At 50.1% G+C, this 12305-nt stretch overlaps 4 protein-coding genes across 4 annotated transcripts; 3 read left to right on the top strand and 1 right to left on the bottom strand.

Annotated features, from left to right (window-relative positions):
• Window positions 1-585: 585 nt before the first annotated feature.
• On the bottom strand, window positions 586-2700 carry N7484_002684 (uncharacterized protein; the record flags this gene model as incomplete). The annotated part of the gene is made up of 1 exon (XM_057113104.1): window positions 586-2700. One exon carries the CDS (start codon window positions 2698-2700, stop codon window positions 586-588), a length of 2115 nt encoding a protein of 704 aa, XP_056973244.1.
• A 568-nt stretch (window positions 2701-3268) lies between these two features.
• N7484_002683 (misato family protein) lies at window positions 3269-4986 on the top strand (the record flags this gene model as incomplete). Its single annotated transcript, XM_057113103.1, has 5 exons — window positions 3269-3340; window positions 3398-3600; window positions 3658-4096; window positions 4155-4663; window positions 4725-4986. The coding sequence occupies 5 exons, from the start codon at window positions 3269-3271 to the stop codon at window positions 4984-4986; spliced, it is 1485 nt and encodes a 494-aa protein (XP_056973243.1).
• A 2121-nt stretch (window positions 4987-7107) lies between these two features.
• Window positions 7108-8115, top strand: N7484_002682 (uncharacterized protein; the record flags this gene model as incomplete). Its single annotated transcript, XM_057113102.1, has 2 exons — window positions 7108-7657; window positions 7715-8115. 2 exons carry the CDS (start codon window positions 7108-7110, stop codon window positions 8113-8115), a joined length of 951 nt encoding a protein of 316 aa, XP_056973242.1.
• Window positions 8116-9018: 903 nt separating this feature from the next.
• N7484_002681 (Hsp70 family protein) lies at window positions 9019-11961 on the top strand (the record flags this gene model as incomplete). Its single annotated transcript, XM_057113101.1, has 1 exon — window positions 9019-11961. The coding sequence occupies one exon, from the start codon at window positions 9019-9021 to the stop codon at window positions 11959-11961; it is 2943 nt and encodes a 980-aa protein (XP_056973241.1).
• Window positions 11962-12305: the final 344 nt, after the last annotated feature.

The following is a 12305-nucleotide window of genomic DNA, read 5'->3' as shown; positions in this document are numbered from 1 at the left end:
TTATTTAGTACGCAGAATACATATTGTGGCCAACCTTCTTGCCATATGCCCACTGGAATGTTGCTACTACTGGAGATCCACCGACACGTCACGTCACCCGGAACGTACCGAACCCAAAACTGAGTTCTAGACCTAAAAATCTGCCAATTATCAAAGTCAAAGGTACGGGTGTGCTATCCATCTAATGGATCAAGTATGATTTTTCTGAATGTTGAGTCATACGAAGGAATCCATTATTAAACTGGTTAATATCAAGAATAACTCCATGCAAACATAGGAAATGGTCAAGGAGTGTTCGGGTGAAATTGCATTAAAGCAAACGGGAAACAACGAGTGCAAGCAATCAGATGCATGGTGAACTCTCTATAGGAGTAACAAAAAGAGTATGATACTGCAGCGCCATGCAATAATAACCAAAATCATAACCAGTAACCAAAAGGCGTGAACAATTAGATGCACCTGCGCCGGGGTATTTCGCAGTATAAAGACAAAGACTGGTTGAACAAAATAACCAAGAACGAAAGGCATTAGACAGACATGACAATTCATATGCATAAGACAAGTTAGGTGGTCACCCAAGCCAGGTTACCGGCGGAACATTCGAACTGGAGCACTCAGGTCCCGGCGTTCGACCACGTCATTCTCGCTTCTCGAAGATTGTGTTTGGAGGTTGGGGATGCGTCGTGGACCCCGGCCAGGAGTTGTAGCGGTGCTTCCAGTCGAGCCCGCGGACCGACCAGCCTCGCTGGCGCTCACTGAGCGTACATTACTGCGTGCCCGACCACGTCTCGCCCTGATCTGTGCAAGGGCATCTTCGCGGTCGATTGGCTGGTTCGGAAAGAAAGATGAGCTCTGGGGAGCGTTTGGCTCACGGAGAGGAACCCTCTTGGTTGTTGAGTGGGAATGGTAATCCTCTCGCTCCCGAGTCCTTGTAGGCCTAGCTTCGACGAGGGCGTGGGCGGGAATCTCGTCATCCATAGCCGACTCTGGTAGGGCATGGTTGGCCATTCTAGATGACCTAGGCTCTTCCGAGGGAGTGTAAGATCGCACATGTCCGCTGGAGGAGGCTGATTCCCTCCATTCAGCACGCGGTCGAACTGGGGGGTATGGAATGCTGGGAGCGTCAAAATCATTGGGTCGTCGAGGTGGAGGTCTGGGAATGTCGCGAATAGGTGATGGGAATGTTTTGAAAGTGCCCGTCTCCGGTGAGAACGTCACCAGGGGTTCCTCGGGCATGGGCATCTTCTCGGGAGGCTCCGTCGGCTCACGCTTCACTTTCAACTCAGAATTCACGCCATGTCGGTGTGGAGGAGGGGCAGGAGGCTCTGCAGAAGGTGTGTGGCTGGAATGGGGTGCAGGGTAAGAGATCTGGGCTCGCCGAGCTGCCTCCTCTTGGGCCGCTGCCTTTGCCTCTGCTGCTTCCTTTTCCTGCGCCGCAACCTTGGCTTTGGCTGCCACCTCGGCCTCGGCCTCTGCCTCTGCCTGGGCCTTTAATCGTGCCGCTTCCTCTGCTTGTGCCTTTGCTTGTGCTTCTGCCTTTGCCTTCGCCACTGCTGCTGCCTCGGCCTTTGCCTGAGCTGCTGCTTTGGCTTCCGCTTCTAATTGTGGCTTTTGGAACTTTTCGTAGTATTCGTTATCGTAAATGAATCTCCGGCCTTCCTTTTCAGCGAGTCGACATGAGCAACGCTCAAACTGACATTCGATGTTCAGAAAATGAACCATTTCTTCAGCTGCAATTCTTTGACGACGCTCGATGTAAAGTTCATCTTTAAGGTCGTCTATCGTTTCACTGTCAAGTTCTGACGGCGCAGCGACCGGCTCCTTGACAAGAGACGTCACCTCTGATAGTCGCTGTCGCTTGGGCGGGGTGGCCTCGGCAACATTTTCAGGCTCTCGTTCTTGAGCAGGGGATCTTATGGAGTCTGCTGCAGCTCGCTTCGGTCGGCGTGGTGTTGTCAAAAATGCAAGATCGCCCTCTACCAGGGACATCCGACCAAAGTCTTCCTTGCGAATCTCATGAGCTCGAACTTCCAATTTGTTTGAGTGGTTAGATGCTTCCATAGATCGAAGTTTGCCCTTGAGTACTTCAAGTTCTTCCGTAAGACCGGCCAGAGCGTATGCGCGTTCGAATGCCTCCTGCTTTGCGTGGTCCTTGGCCTCCCGCTCTGCGGCGACTTCATCTTTCAAAGCCTTTGATTCGGATTTGGCATGTTTTAGCTCTTCTTGCAGTTTGACCAAAGTCGAGCCTGCACGGAAGGCCTCTTTCCTGGCCTTTCGGATTTCTTTCTCGAAAATTGATCGTTCGTGGGCTTGACGTTCTTTCGTCCCATGGAGTTCTTCTAATAATGATTCGAGTCGCTCGCTGATCCGGCGTTCTCGTGACTGTGCTTCGGAAAGCTCTTCTTGGGCCGATGTAAGGGCTGATTCGGCCTCCTCACGACCGAGGATTGCCCTTTGTAGCGCGGCATTGTTTGTTGCTGTTTGTGCTTGGGCACTTGGGCTGCTCCCTCGAGCGAGACTATTCAAGAACGCCACTTTTGCTTGGACCTCTGATACCCCTTTAGTGTTTTTGTGGTGTAGGGACAACAACTCGGAGGGAAGGGAGGGAGAGGCGGGGATGGTTTGTTGATTCATGCGTTCCGGCGATACCGGGTTAAGCGCTTTGGTGGGACTGAGGACTGGACGCGTTGGAGATTCCATCGCGGATAGAGTCGAGAGAATATAGGTGACCGGAATATGTGTCAAGTGGTCATGGGTGCAAGTTGTGAGGAAATGTGTCCACGGGAGAAAATCACCGTTGGAGTTTGGGGAGTGACGCACCCACAAGATCCATGTTTATTGCCCTTTTCGTGTGAGGCACGTGACCGTTGCCGTGGACACCAGTGAACCCAACCCAATCGGGTTAGTCTCACTTGCCTATCACGGGGCAAACCATCACGTGTGGATGCACTCGAATCGGGATTAGCGCGGGGAGAATCACCAATCTGTGCGGCATCATATGCCACGCTCATGCGAGTAGCCGGGACCTTACAATCTACGAAGCTCTTTTAAAGATCACATGATGTTACCTGCTGCTTAGATCAGTGCTTTTTTATCTTGTTTGTTCCCTCCCCCTCTCTCATACACAATACAATTGTTCTGTTCGCTCCGTTCGTTGCCCACCACATACTAGTAGTGGTGTGCTTCTTCTTCTGTCTCTTTCAATTGTCCTCTGATCCTCCTTTAGCGTGGGAACTGGCAAACTCTCATCAGCGAGGGATCTGATAAGATGCATGAGGTCGTCACCCTACAGCTAGGCCAGCGTGCCAATTATCTGGCAACACATTTCTGGAATCTCCAGGTACTGTGAAATATTATTGTTATCTAATTCGTCTTTTCAAGTCTGACCAATGAATAGGAGTCATATTTCACATACAATGAGAGCGAGGAAACTCCCATTGACCATGATGTTCATTTCCGACCTGGTGTCGGAGCCGATGGCTCAGAAACCTACACACCTCGAACCGTCATCTATGATCTCAAAGGCGGGTTTGGAACTCTCCGGCAGTACAATGCGCTGTATGAAATGTCCGAGGATAACGTGAGCGGACAGGGTCTTTGGTAAACTCTCAAATATTATTTACCTTTACCAACTACTTGGAACTCATCTTTGGATAGGGATGGACTCGAAGTTGTTCAAAAGCAAACGCCTATTCAGCCAAGTGAATATCAGAAAAGCTTAGAACTCGGTACTCCTGCTCCCCGGCTAACATCTGAGACTGTGCGCTATTGGTCTGATTACAATAGAGTCTTTTACCATCCGCGGTCCATAGTGCAGCTGAATGAGTATGAGCTCAATTCCCAGATTATGCCTTTTGAGGACTGGAATGCCGGTGAAGAGCTTTTCAATGATCTTGATAAGGAACACGACCTCCTTGACCGGGATGTCAGACCATTTGCCGAAGAATGTGATCAAATGCGAGCTTTTCAGCTGTTCTCTGGGGCTGATGATGCTTGGGGCGGCTTTACAGCACGATATGTTGACCGCTTGCGGGATGAGTACGGGAAGAAAAGCGTATGGGTGTGGGCCATGGAAGATGGCGCCCGAGTTCAACGAGTCAGTTTGTCCAATTGTTCTCTAAAGGAAAAACACGGTTTTAACATACTTTCATTAGCATCAACAAATGAAAAAGGACGTGAACAAGGCCAAATCGCTGTACTCGATCTCGCCACAGGCCAATCTCTATGTGCCGATTGTTGATATCCCATCGAGACTTCCAAGCTACATTAATGTAGACAAAAAATCCCAATGGCAAACCACCGCTCTGATTAGCTCCGCTCTTGAGACTATCACCTTGCCGTCTCGTCTACGGCCATACCACGACTTTGAAGCCTCCCTGGCTGGCGATGACGGAAGACACACGATTTATGAGCTACAGTGTTCTATCAACCCACAGGATCGCGATGAGAAATTGCCGACAGAGGATGAGGGGAGACCCAAGGCCCAATCTGAATTTGACATTGACTTCAGCTACGGAGACGGCGATGACAAGAATGCGCACATCTTTAACCAGGTCCAGGTGACTCGCGGACATGAGCGTGGGAACTCTACAGAACCACCACAAGAGGAGCTTGGCCACATTCGTAAACTTCGATTGTACAATTCTGAAGCGATGCTTCAAAGGTATTCTTTCACGTCTGTGATCCTTGTCTCACTTTATTTACTAACCGGGCCAACCAATTAGCTACCATACTCCACTTCGCATGCCTATGCTTGACAGTTTCCCGCACGATCTCTACCCAACTTTCAAGTCCGATGAAGGTCACAGTGTCTTTGCCGCATTGACCTCTTCAACCCGGACTGCCCAAAGAATTAAGTCTATCGAGGCCACCACCGCCCGCATGCTCTCTGTCGACGAGCGCGAGAACATGATGAATGGATTAGGCGAGATTAGGGAAGCTTATGAGACAGGTTGGAGCAGTGGATCTGATGATGATTCTGACTAGGTAGAGTTGCCAACAAATGAATGAGTGAATAAATACCACATCGCAATATGACGCTTCAGGTCGGATAAATCGGCTACTCCGGATGTTGATCTCTCACAATGCCATTTGGCGTCAGAGTGCGGCGACTCATTCCGCCGTCATAGGACCCCTAAATTTAGTATTCAGTGCTTTCTTTCTGGAACCCCTTGAGTCATACGAATAATAACCGAAATAACACGAGGTTTATGTAGAACTCTCGCCTAAAAAGGGGGATGTGGCTTGTTTAATTAGAACACATGGCGTTTGGCTTTGAGAGAATTTCAGGTCAATAGAACAAATACTATTGTTCTCACTCGGTGATTGAGACTTAGTTAGTCCCTGGGTGACAGGCCCTTGACATGGACTCTGGCTCAAAGCCTCTCCTAGACTACCGTCCATTCCGAATATCTACCTTGCCTGCCACTGAACTCTACGCAACGGGCTTGGTAGAAGTCGATAAATCAAAGCGTAGATATTCAGAATGACCTTATCTCTCCCGTCACTATTTCCTCACAACTTAAAGACATTTTAAGATGTCACCGGTTGCATTTCCAGCTCTCGGGAGAACAGAATGCATTTCGCATCTCTTAGCCAACCGGAATGATTACGCAGGGGAAATGTAACCATGGAACTCCCGTCCTATCCGAAACATGACAAGTAGCGAGCCATTTTTCACGGTAAGTAATATGGAACCAAAGGGCAATAGCACAGCAACTGAGGGAACCGACCTTGTGATATCACACCTCCTGGTGGCACCAATCGACCCCGCGCGGAAACGTCTTTGTGTCTGGGCGCACTTTTATGTACCTGCTCATCGAAATTTCTATTTTGGAGCGCCATATTACTTTCTCTTCCTAGGATTTTCGCTGTTTTTACTTCGTCATCCCCAGGACCAAGGTAACTGCCATGTAACGTTACTTGCATAGGCCGCAAGGCACTAGATCATCGCACCCAATCGAGTCCCGATAAGAACCTAAGGAACGGATCCACCTTTCCAGGGCCTAATGCTACCCCAGTAGAAAGATGCTGCAGGGACTCGTGGCATGCATCATCATGGCCCACTTTCTGGACCCTGAACCCGCCAAATTCCTTTGATTCCACGCCAATGCACGGATGTCATAATTCCCGGATTCTTTTAGCAAATGTCTCACCCTATAGCGATCGGCATTGATTAACCTTAAAAGCTCAGTACCAAAGCTAGTATGAACTTACGTGCCGGAGCAAGACTACCGCGACGTTTTTCATTCGTGAGGTTTCCCCACAAAACACTAACCACTCAACAACTCATGAAACCTATCATATCTTTGTCGACCTCCAACCGACATACTCGGTCTCATGATGGGCAATCTTGGATTGAATCCAGAAACATGGTTGAGATCTTCCTTCAGGTTTTTATGATGACGGCGGAGGCTGGCGGTGCAAACAAAACCAACTCCCGACTTAATACGCAGAATAGTCTATACTCCAATCTTCATCTGCTAAGAGATGCCAAGATCACGACTGTATCATTGGGTCGCCTCCAGATTGATTCCAAACATTGCTTTAGCCGTATTTGGCTTGGCAGCAAGTATCCCGGTGCTTCCATTGAGCGAACCAGGATCTACTCTTGAGACATGAAAGCATTCATTGGCCAACTTCCTGAATCTATCGCCGAGCTAGCCGGGTGTGTGCGTTGGTACTAGCTTCGTTTATGGATCAAGACCCAATTACCAGAGCTGCTTTCATTCCCCTGGACAATGGAAGGTTCGCTGAATCCTGTTACCACCCTAGACCTAGTCATCTTTCCATACTGGGTCCCACTCAATAACCTGGCATTGTATTAGTACCGAAGCTGTATCAATTGAGCCATGCACTCTCCAGACCGACCAGGGTTCATCCACTAATCAAGGAAACATAGCATCCAGCCCAGGAAGACTTTTCCGGGGGCTAATATATAAACTCACTTCATATCCTCGCCTCTTTCTAGTACTTTCTGGACTATTGAACCATCTTTTTTAGGAACACTTTCGCTACAGTTTGTCCGATTCTTCGTTCGAGGAACAAGCGTCAAATTACCTATCTATTACTTTGTTCTAGCAATTCGTCGCTCGTTTGATACTCACTATGCGTGGCGCTTCGATTTTTCTACTCTATGTCGCCAGTCTGGTGTCAGGCAATGTTCTGCCGAGACAAGCTGCCGGCGACATCCAGATTGGCATTCGCCAGGCTCAGAGCAATACAACTTCCACCGCAACTTCCACACCGCTTCCTACGTCTGTGCCTTCTGTGACCCTTACCTCTACTCCAACTAGCTCAGAAACGACGTCAACTCCATCTCTTTCATCAACACCTACTACCCCGAGTGGAGCGGGTACGCCCAGCGGTTCCCCTTCGACTTCAACTCCATGTGAGAAATGCTCTGAGAGTAGCACTGAAACTTCAACCTCAACCACAACTACATGCGATAAATGCTCAGAGTGCACTGCAACCTCCACTCCATGCGAAATTGAAACCACTGCAACCTCCACTCCATGCGAAACTGAAACCACTTCGATCACCACTCCATGCACTGAGTCTACCACGGCTCCGCCTGAGTCTACTCCGTGCGAAACTGAATCCGAAACCATCCTTCCGACCACCATGACTATTACAATCACGACAACTACCTGTCCAGGTATGTTAATATCCTATTATTGAGAACAATTTCCATATTCATTGCTGACTCCTATAGTCTCGTGGTCCTCCGTTACAAGTGGATCGGCTGTCATCAGCAACCCGGTGACTTTGACAAGCACTCTTACCCTGACCTCTGTTGTCACCTGTAACGAGGGGTGCCCTGTGGCAACTGCCCCAGCTGAAACTGGTGGTGTGGTTCCACCCGCCAGCTTGGCTCCTACATCTACCTCTCCTACGTCTACCGCTCCTGCATCTGAAAGCTCTCCGGCTGCGAGTGAGAGCTCTTCTGGTTCTGGAAGCGTATCAGGAAGCGGTTTAGGAAGCTCTGAGGGCTCCCCTACAGTGCCTGCCGTATCTGCTAGTAGTAGTCCTATTTTCAATGCCGCCTCTTCTCAGTTCCAGCATTCCCTGGCTGGCTTCTTCCCTGGTCTTGTCATTGCCTTGATACTGATCTAATCAACCTTGATCTGGGAGTTATGAGAATTTTTATGACTAGCAACATCTTTGCAGGGTAATGTTGATGATGATGGTTTTTGGGCATGTTAGTCAGTACAGAGGTTGAGGAACGTACGTGAGTAGCTGACCCATACGAAAGAAGATGAAAGGGCGGAATAACAGTTTTATCTTCTTGGGCATGGACTTGAAAGGATTCCTAGGTAGTCACTCTCACGCTCTTGACTTTGGCTGTTTGTGCTTGACCGAAGAGCAGGTTGCTGCGATATGACGTTTTGGCTGTATGACTGATGTTCCTTGCGATGACATGCAGGGATGATTCTGCATGGAGCAATCTTTAATTTATGCAATCGTGGCTGTTTCGCTTGAAATTTTGCATACTACACGTTTAATGGAGCAACCTGTGATTTCTTTGTTGGGAAGCGATAATAATATGATAATTCTTACTCGTGACTTCGACTTGGCCATTTATATTGCCCGTTGGCTTTAGGGCTCAATGTATTACATAATAGAGTGGGGCCAAACAATGCAAACACCCTTACATCGAGGTGCTGTCGGACCCGTGGCCTCAGATGCGGCTCGTTGTGTTTCTGTTGCCAGGTGGCCACTCTATCCCCTCGCACCTAGATGGATTAATTGACGTGGTGTTCTACCTTTGTATCACCCATCTTCTTTCCCGAGTCTGATATACACCCCCAATCCCTCCACCGCACTATTCCAGAGCTACATTCATTCGGCGCAAAGCCAGCGTTCCACCGACACACCTCTTGGCGATCTAGTGGAGCGACTTCAGTACTTGCTATATTTTTGTACTAATTAGCTGCTTTTATGTGCGTCATATCAAACATCGAATAACTCGTGTGCGGCATGGACTAACAAACTCAGTGCGCAGCACAAACATAGATCATGGCTCTCCCGGGCCGCCAAAGTCTACATACTTCGCCATTCCTCTCCCTCGTGATCCTCCCGCTACTCGTCTTCCTCCTCAGCTTCGCAGGACCAGCTTCCGCAGCTGGATCCGCCGTCCTCGGTCTCGATGTCGGCACAGAATACTTTAAAGCGACACTAGTCAAACCCGGTATTCCTCTCGAAATTGTCCTCAGCAAAGACTCAAAGCGCAAGGAAGCTGCCGCTATCGCATTCAAGCCCACAAGAGACTCATCTGCAGCTTTTCCCGAACGATTCTACGGTGGAAATGCGCTGGCCCTGGCGGCTCGCTACCCGGATGACGTGTACATCAACCTGAAGACGCTTTTGGGAGTCCCCTTTAATGACGGAAATGATGACACAATTAAGAACTACTGGAGCCGGTATCCAGCCTTGAATCTCGAGAGTGCCCCCGATGGCCGTGGCTCTGCTGCTTTCCGAAGCAATCGACTTGGCGAGGTGGAGAGGAAGGATGCGTTTTTGGTTGAGGAGATTCTGGCCATGCAGTTGAAGCAGGTCAAGGAGAACGCTGATACCTTGGCTGGAAAGGGTTCCGATGTCCGCGACGTCGTCATTACATATCCCGCTTTCTACACCGCGGAGGAGAAGCGGAGTCTTGTGTTGGCGGCGGAGCTGGCGGGTCTGAATATCGAGGCGCTTGTCAGTGATGGTCTGGCTGTCGGTTTGAACTACGCCACTTCCCGACAATTTCCCAGTGTTACAGATGGTGAGAAGCCTGAGTATCACGTCGTATTCGATATGGGCGCTGGCTCAACTACCGTCAGTGTTTTGCGCTTCCAGAGTCGTCAGGTCAAGGACATTGGCCGTTTCAACAAGACTGTTCAGGAAATCCACGTTCTTGGCGCTGGCTGGGATAGGACCCTTGGAGGTGACTCGCTCAACGATCTCATCGTTGACGATATGGTCGCCAAATTGGTTGAGGACAAGAAGCTGAAGGACAAAGTCACTCCGGAGCAGGTCAAGGCGCACGGAAAGACAATGGCGCGTCTGTGGAAGGATGCGGAGAAAATCCGACAGGTTCTGAGCGCCAATACTGAAACCTCAGCCAGCTTTGAGGGAATTTACGACGAAGAATTGAACTTCAAGTACAAAATTACACGCGCTGCTTTCGAGAAAATGGCCGCTGAACATGTGGCTCGCGTTGGTGTTCCTTTGGAGCAAGCTCTGGAGGCTGCCAAGCTGAAGCTTGATGACATTGACTCTGTGGTCTTGCACGGTGGAGCTATCCGAACTCCCTTTGTTCAGAAGCAATTGGAGAAGGTTGTCGGCTCGGCTAAGAAGCTTCGGACCAACGTCAATGCCGATGAGGCCGCTGTCTTTGGGGCTGCTTTCAAGGGTGCTGCTCTTAGCCCCAGCTTCCGTGTCAAGGATATCCGTGCCCATGATGCGGCTACCTACCCTGTTGTCCTGAAGTGGAACACTGATAGCAAAGAGCGAAACCAGAAGCTTTTCACCTCTACTTCCCAAATTGGTCCGGAGAAGCAGGTTACTGTCAGGAACCTTGAGGACTTCGAGCTCAGCTTCCACCAGCTGATTGACGAGAATGAGCTACCCGTATTGAGTGTGCAGACCCAGAATCTGACCGCGTCAGTCGCCAAGCTGAAGGACACCTTTGGTTGCTCGGCTGCGAACATTACGACCAAATTTGCGATCCGTCTCAGCCCTGTTGACGGCCTTCCCGAAGTGACCGGTGGCAATGTGAGCTGTGAGGTGGAGGCCGAAAAGAAGGGCATCGTGGAAGACGTTAAGGGCTTCTTCGGTCTTGGCTCTAAAAAGGATGAACAACAGGTGCTCGGTGAGGATGGCGAACCCGCTGAATCCGTTACCCTGGAGGCTGAAGCAGAGGCTTCCACAACCGCCTCCGCCAGCGACTCTTCTGCCACCACCACTAAGGAAAGCAGCAAGGGCACCAAGCTGGAGATCATTCCTATCGCTCTGAAGTCCACACCTCTTGGAACCAAGGCCCCCTCAGCCTCTGAGCTTGCCCGCATTCATGCTCGCCTGACCGCGTTCGACGCCTCTGACCGCGAACGTATTCTGCGTGAGGAGGCTTTGAACGAGCTTGAGTCTTTCATCTACCGCAGCCGTGACCTCATTGAGGGCGATGACTTCGTGAACGCCATCAAGGCCGACCAGTTGACCACCCTCCGGGAGAAGGTCTCTCAGGCTAGCGACTGGTTGTATGAAGACAGTGACAACGCACACACCGCAGACTTCAAGGCGAAGCTCAAGGATCTGAAGTCCATTGTCGACCCTGCTCTGAAGCGCATCCAGGAGGCTTCCTCCCGCCCCGCGCGTGTCGAGCTTCTTCAGGAGATGCTGAAGAATGCCGAGTCCATGAAGTCGCTGATTGAGAGCCAAATTGCTATCGACGATGCAGCCTACTCATCCTCTCTCTCGGCTTCCAGCACCGCAACCGTCGAAGAGTCCGAGACTGACTCCGCTAGCACCCCTACCGCTGCCCCCACCGATGATCTGGACGACCTCGACGACGATGCGTACTCTACTTCTACCAAGTCCTCTACCAAGTCCTCTGCCGCCGCAAAGCCCACTGGTCCCAAGTACACCCTTTTCACCCCATCAGACCTCACCACCTTAACCCAGGCTTACGACACCACCAAGCCTTGGCTCGAGGCTCAACTTGAGCTGCAAGAGAAGCTCACCGAGTCCGACGACCCGGCATTGACAGTCGTGGAGATTGACTCCCGCCTTCGCGAGTTTGAGCGTATTCTCAACCGCATGTACGAGCGTATGACAGCAGCCGCTGGAAAGGGCCAAAAGACCGGTGGTGACAAGGCCAAGAAGGAGAAATCTGAGAAGAAGGCCAAGAGCAAGGCTGGTAAGGGCAAGGAGAAGGAGACGGAGAAGACAAAGGAGGATGATCGGAAGGATGAGCTCTGATCTGTCCGGCTTTGCCACTATATCGCATTATGGTTCTTTTTCGTCTTCGTTCAAGTACAGCGCATGATATAACTTCCATATCCTCATGTACCATGCATTCATGTCGTGTTCCTAAATAATAGAGAAGAGAGATTCAATGGAGTTCTGTTTACAACGCATAGTAACTGGGTTACATTTAGCTCTCAATGACAGCCTCTGCATCTTTGTGATGTGATTCAATTTCTATGTTTTAACCCAAGGAAATAACAGATGGTCGCACCAGCATTATCAAACTAAATCATAAAGATACGAACGGTGAAGTTGGTGATTATGGATGAACCTCGCGCACCTCCCATCCTGGACGC

This window comes from Penicillium longicatenatum (genome assembly GCF_028827895.1).
Source record: "Penicillium longicatenatum strain IBT 33135 chromosome Unknown contig_2_segment0_segment0, whole genome shotgun sequence".
In the NCBI taxonomy this organism is placed as follows: domain Eukaryota; kingdom Fungi; phylum Ascomycota; class Eurotiomycetes; order Eurotiales; family Aspergillaceae; genus Penicillium; species Penicillium longicatenatum.
This window is presented reverse-complemented; position numbering and strand designations above follow the sequence as displayed.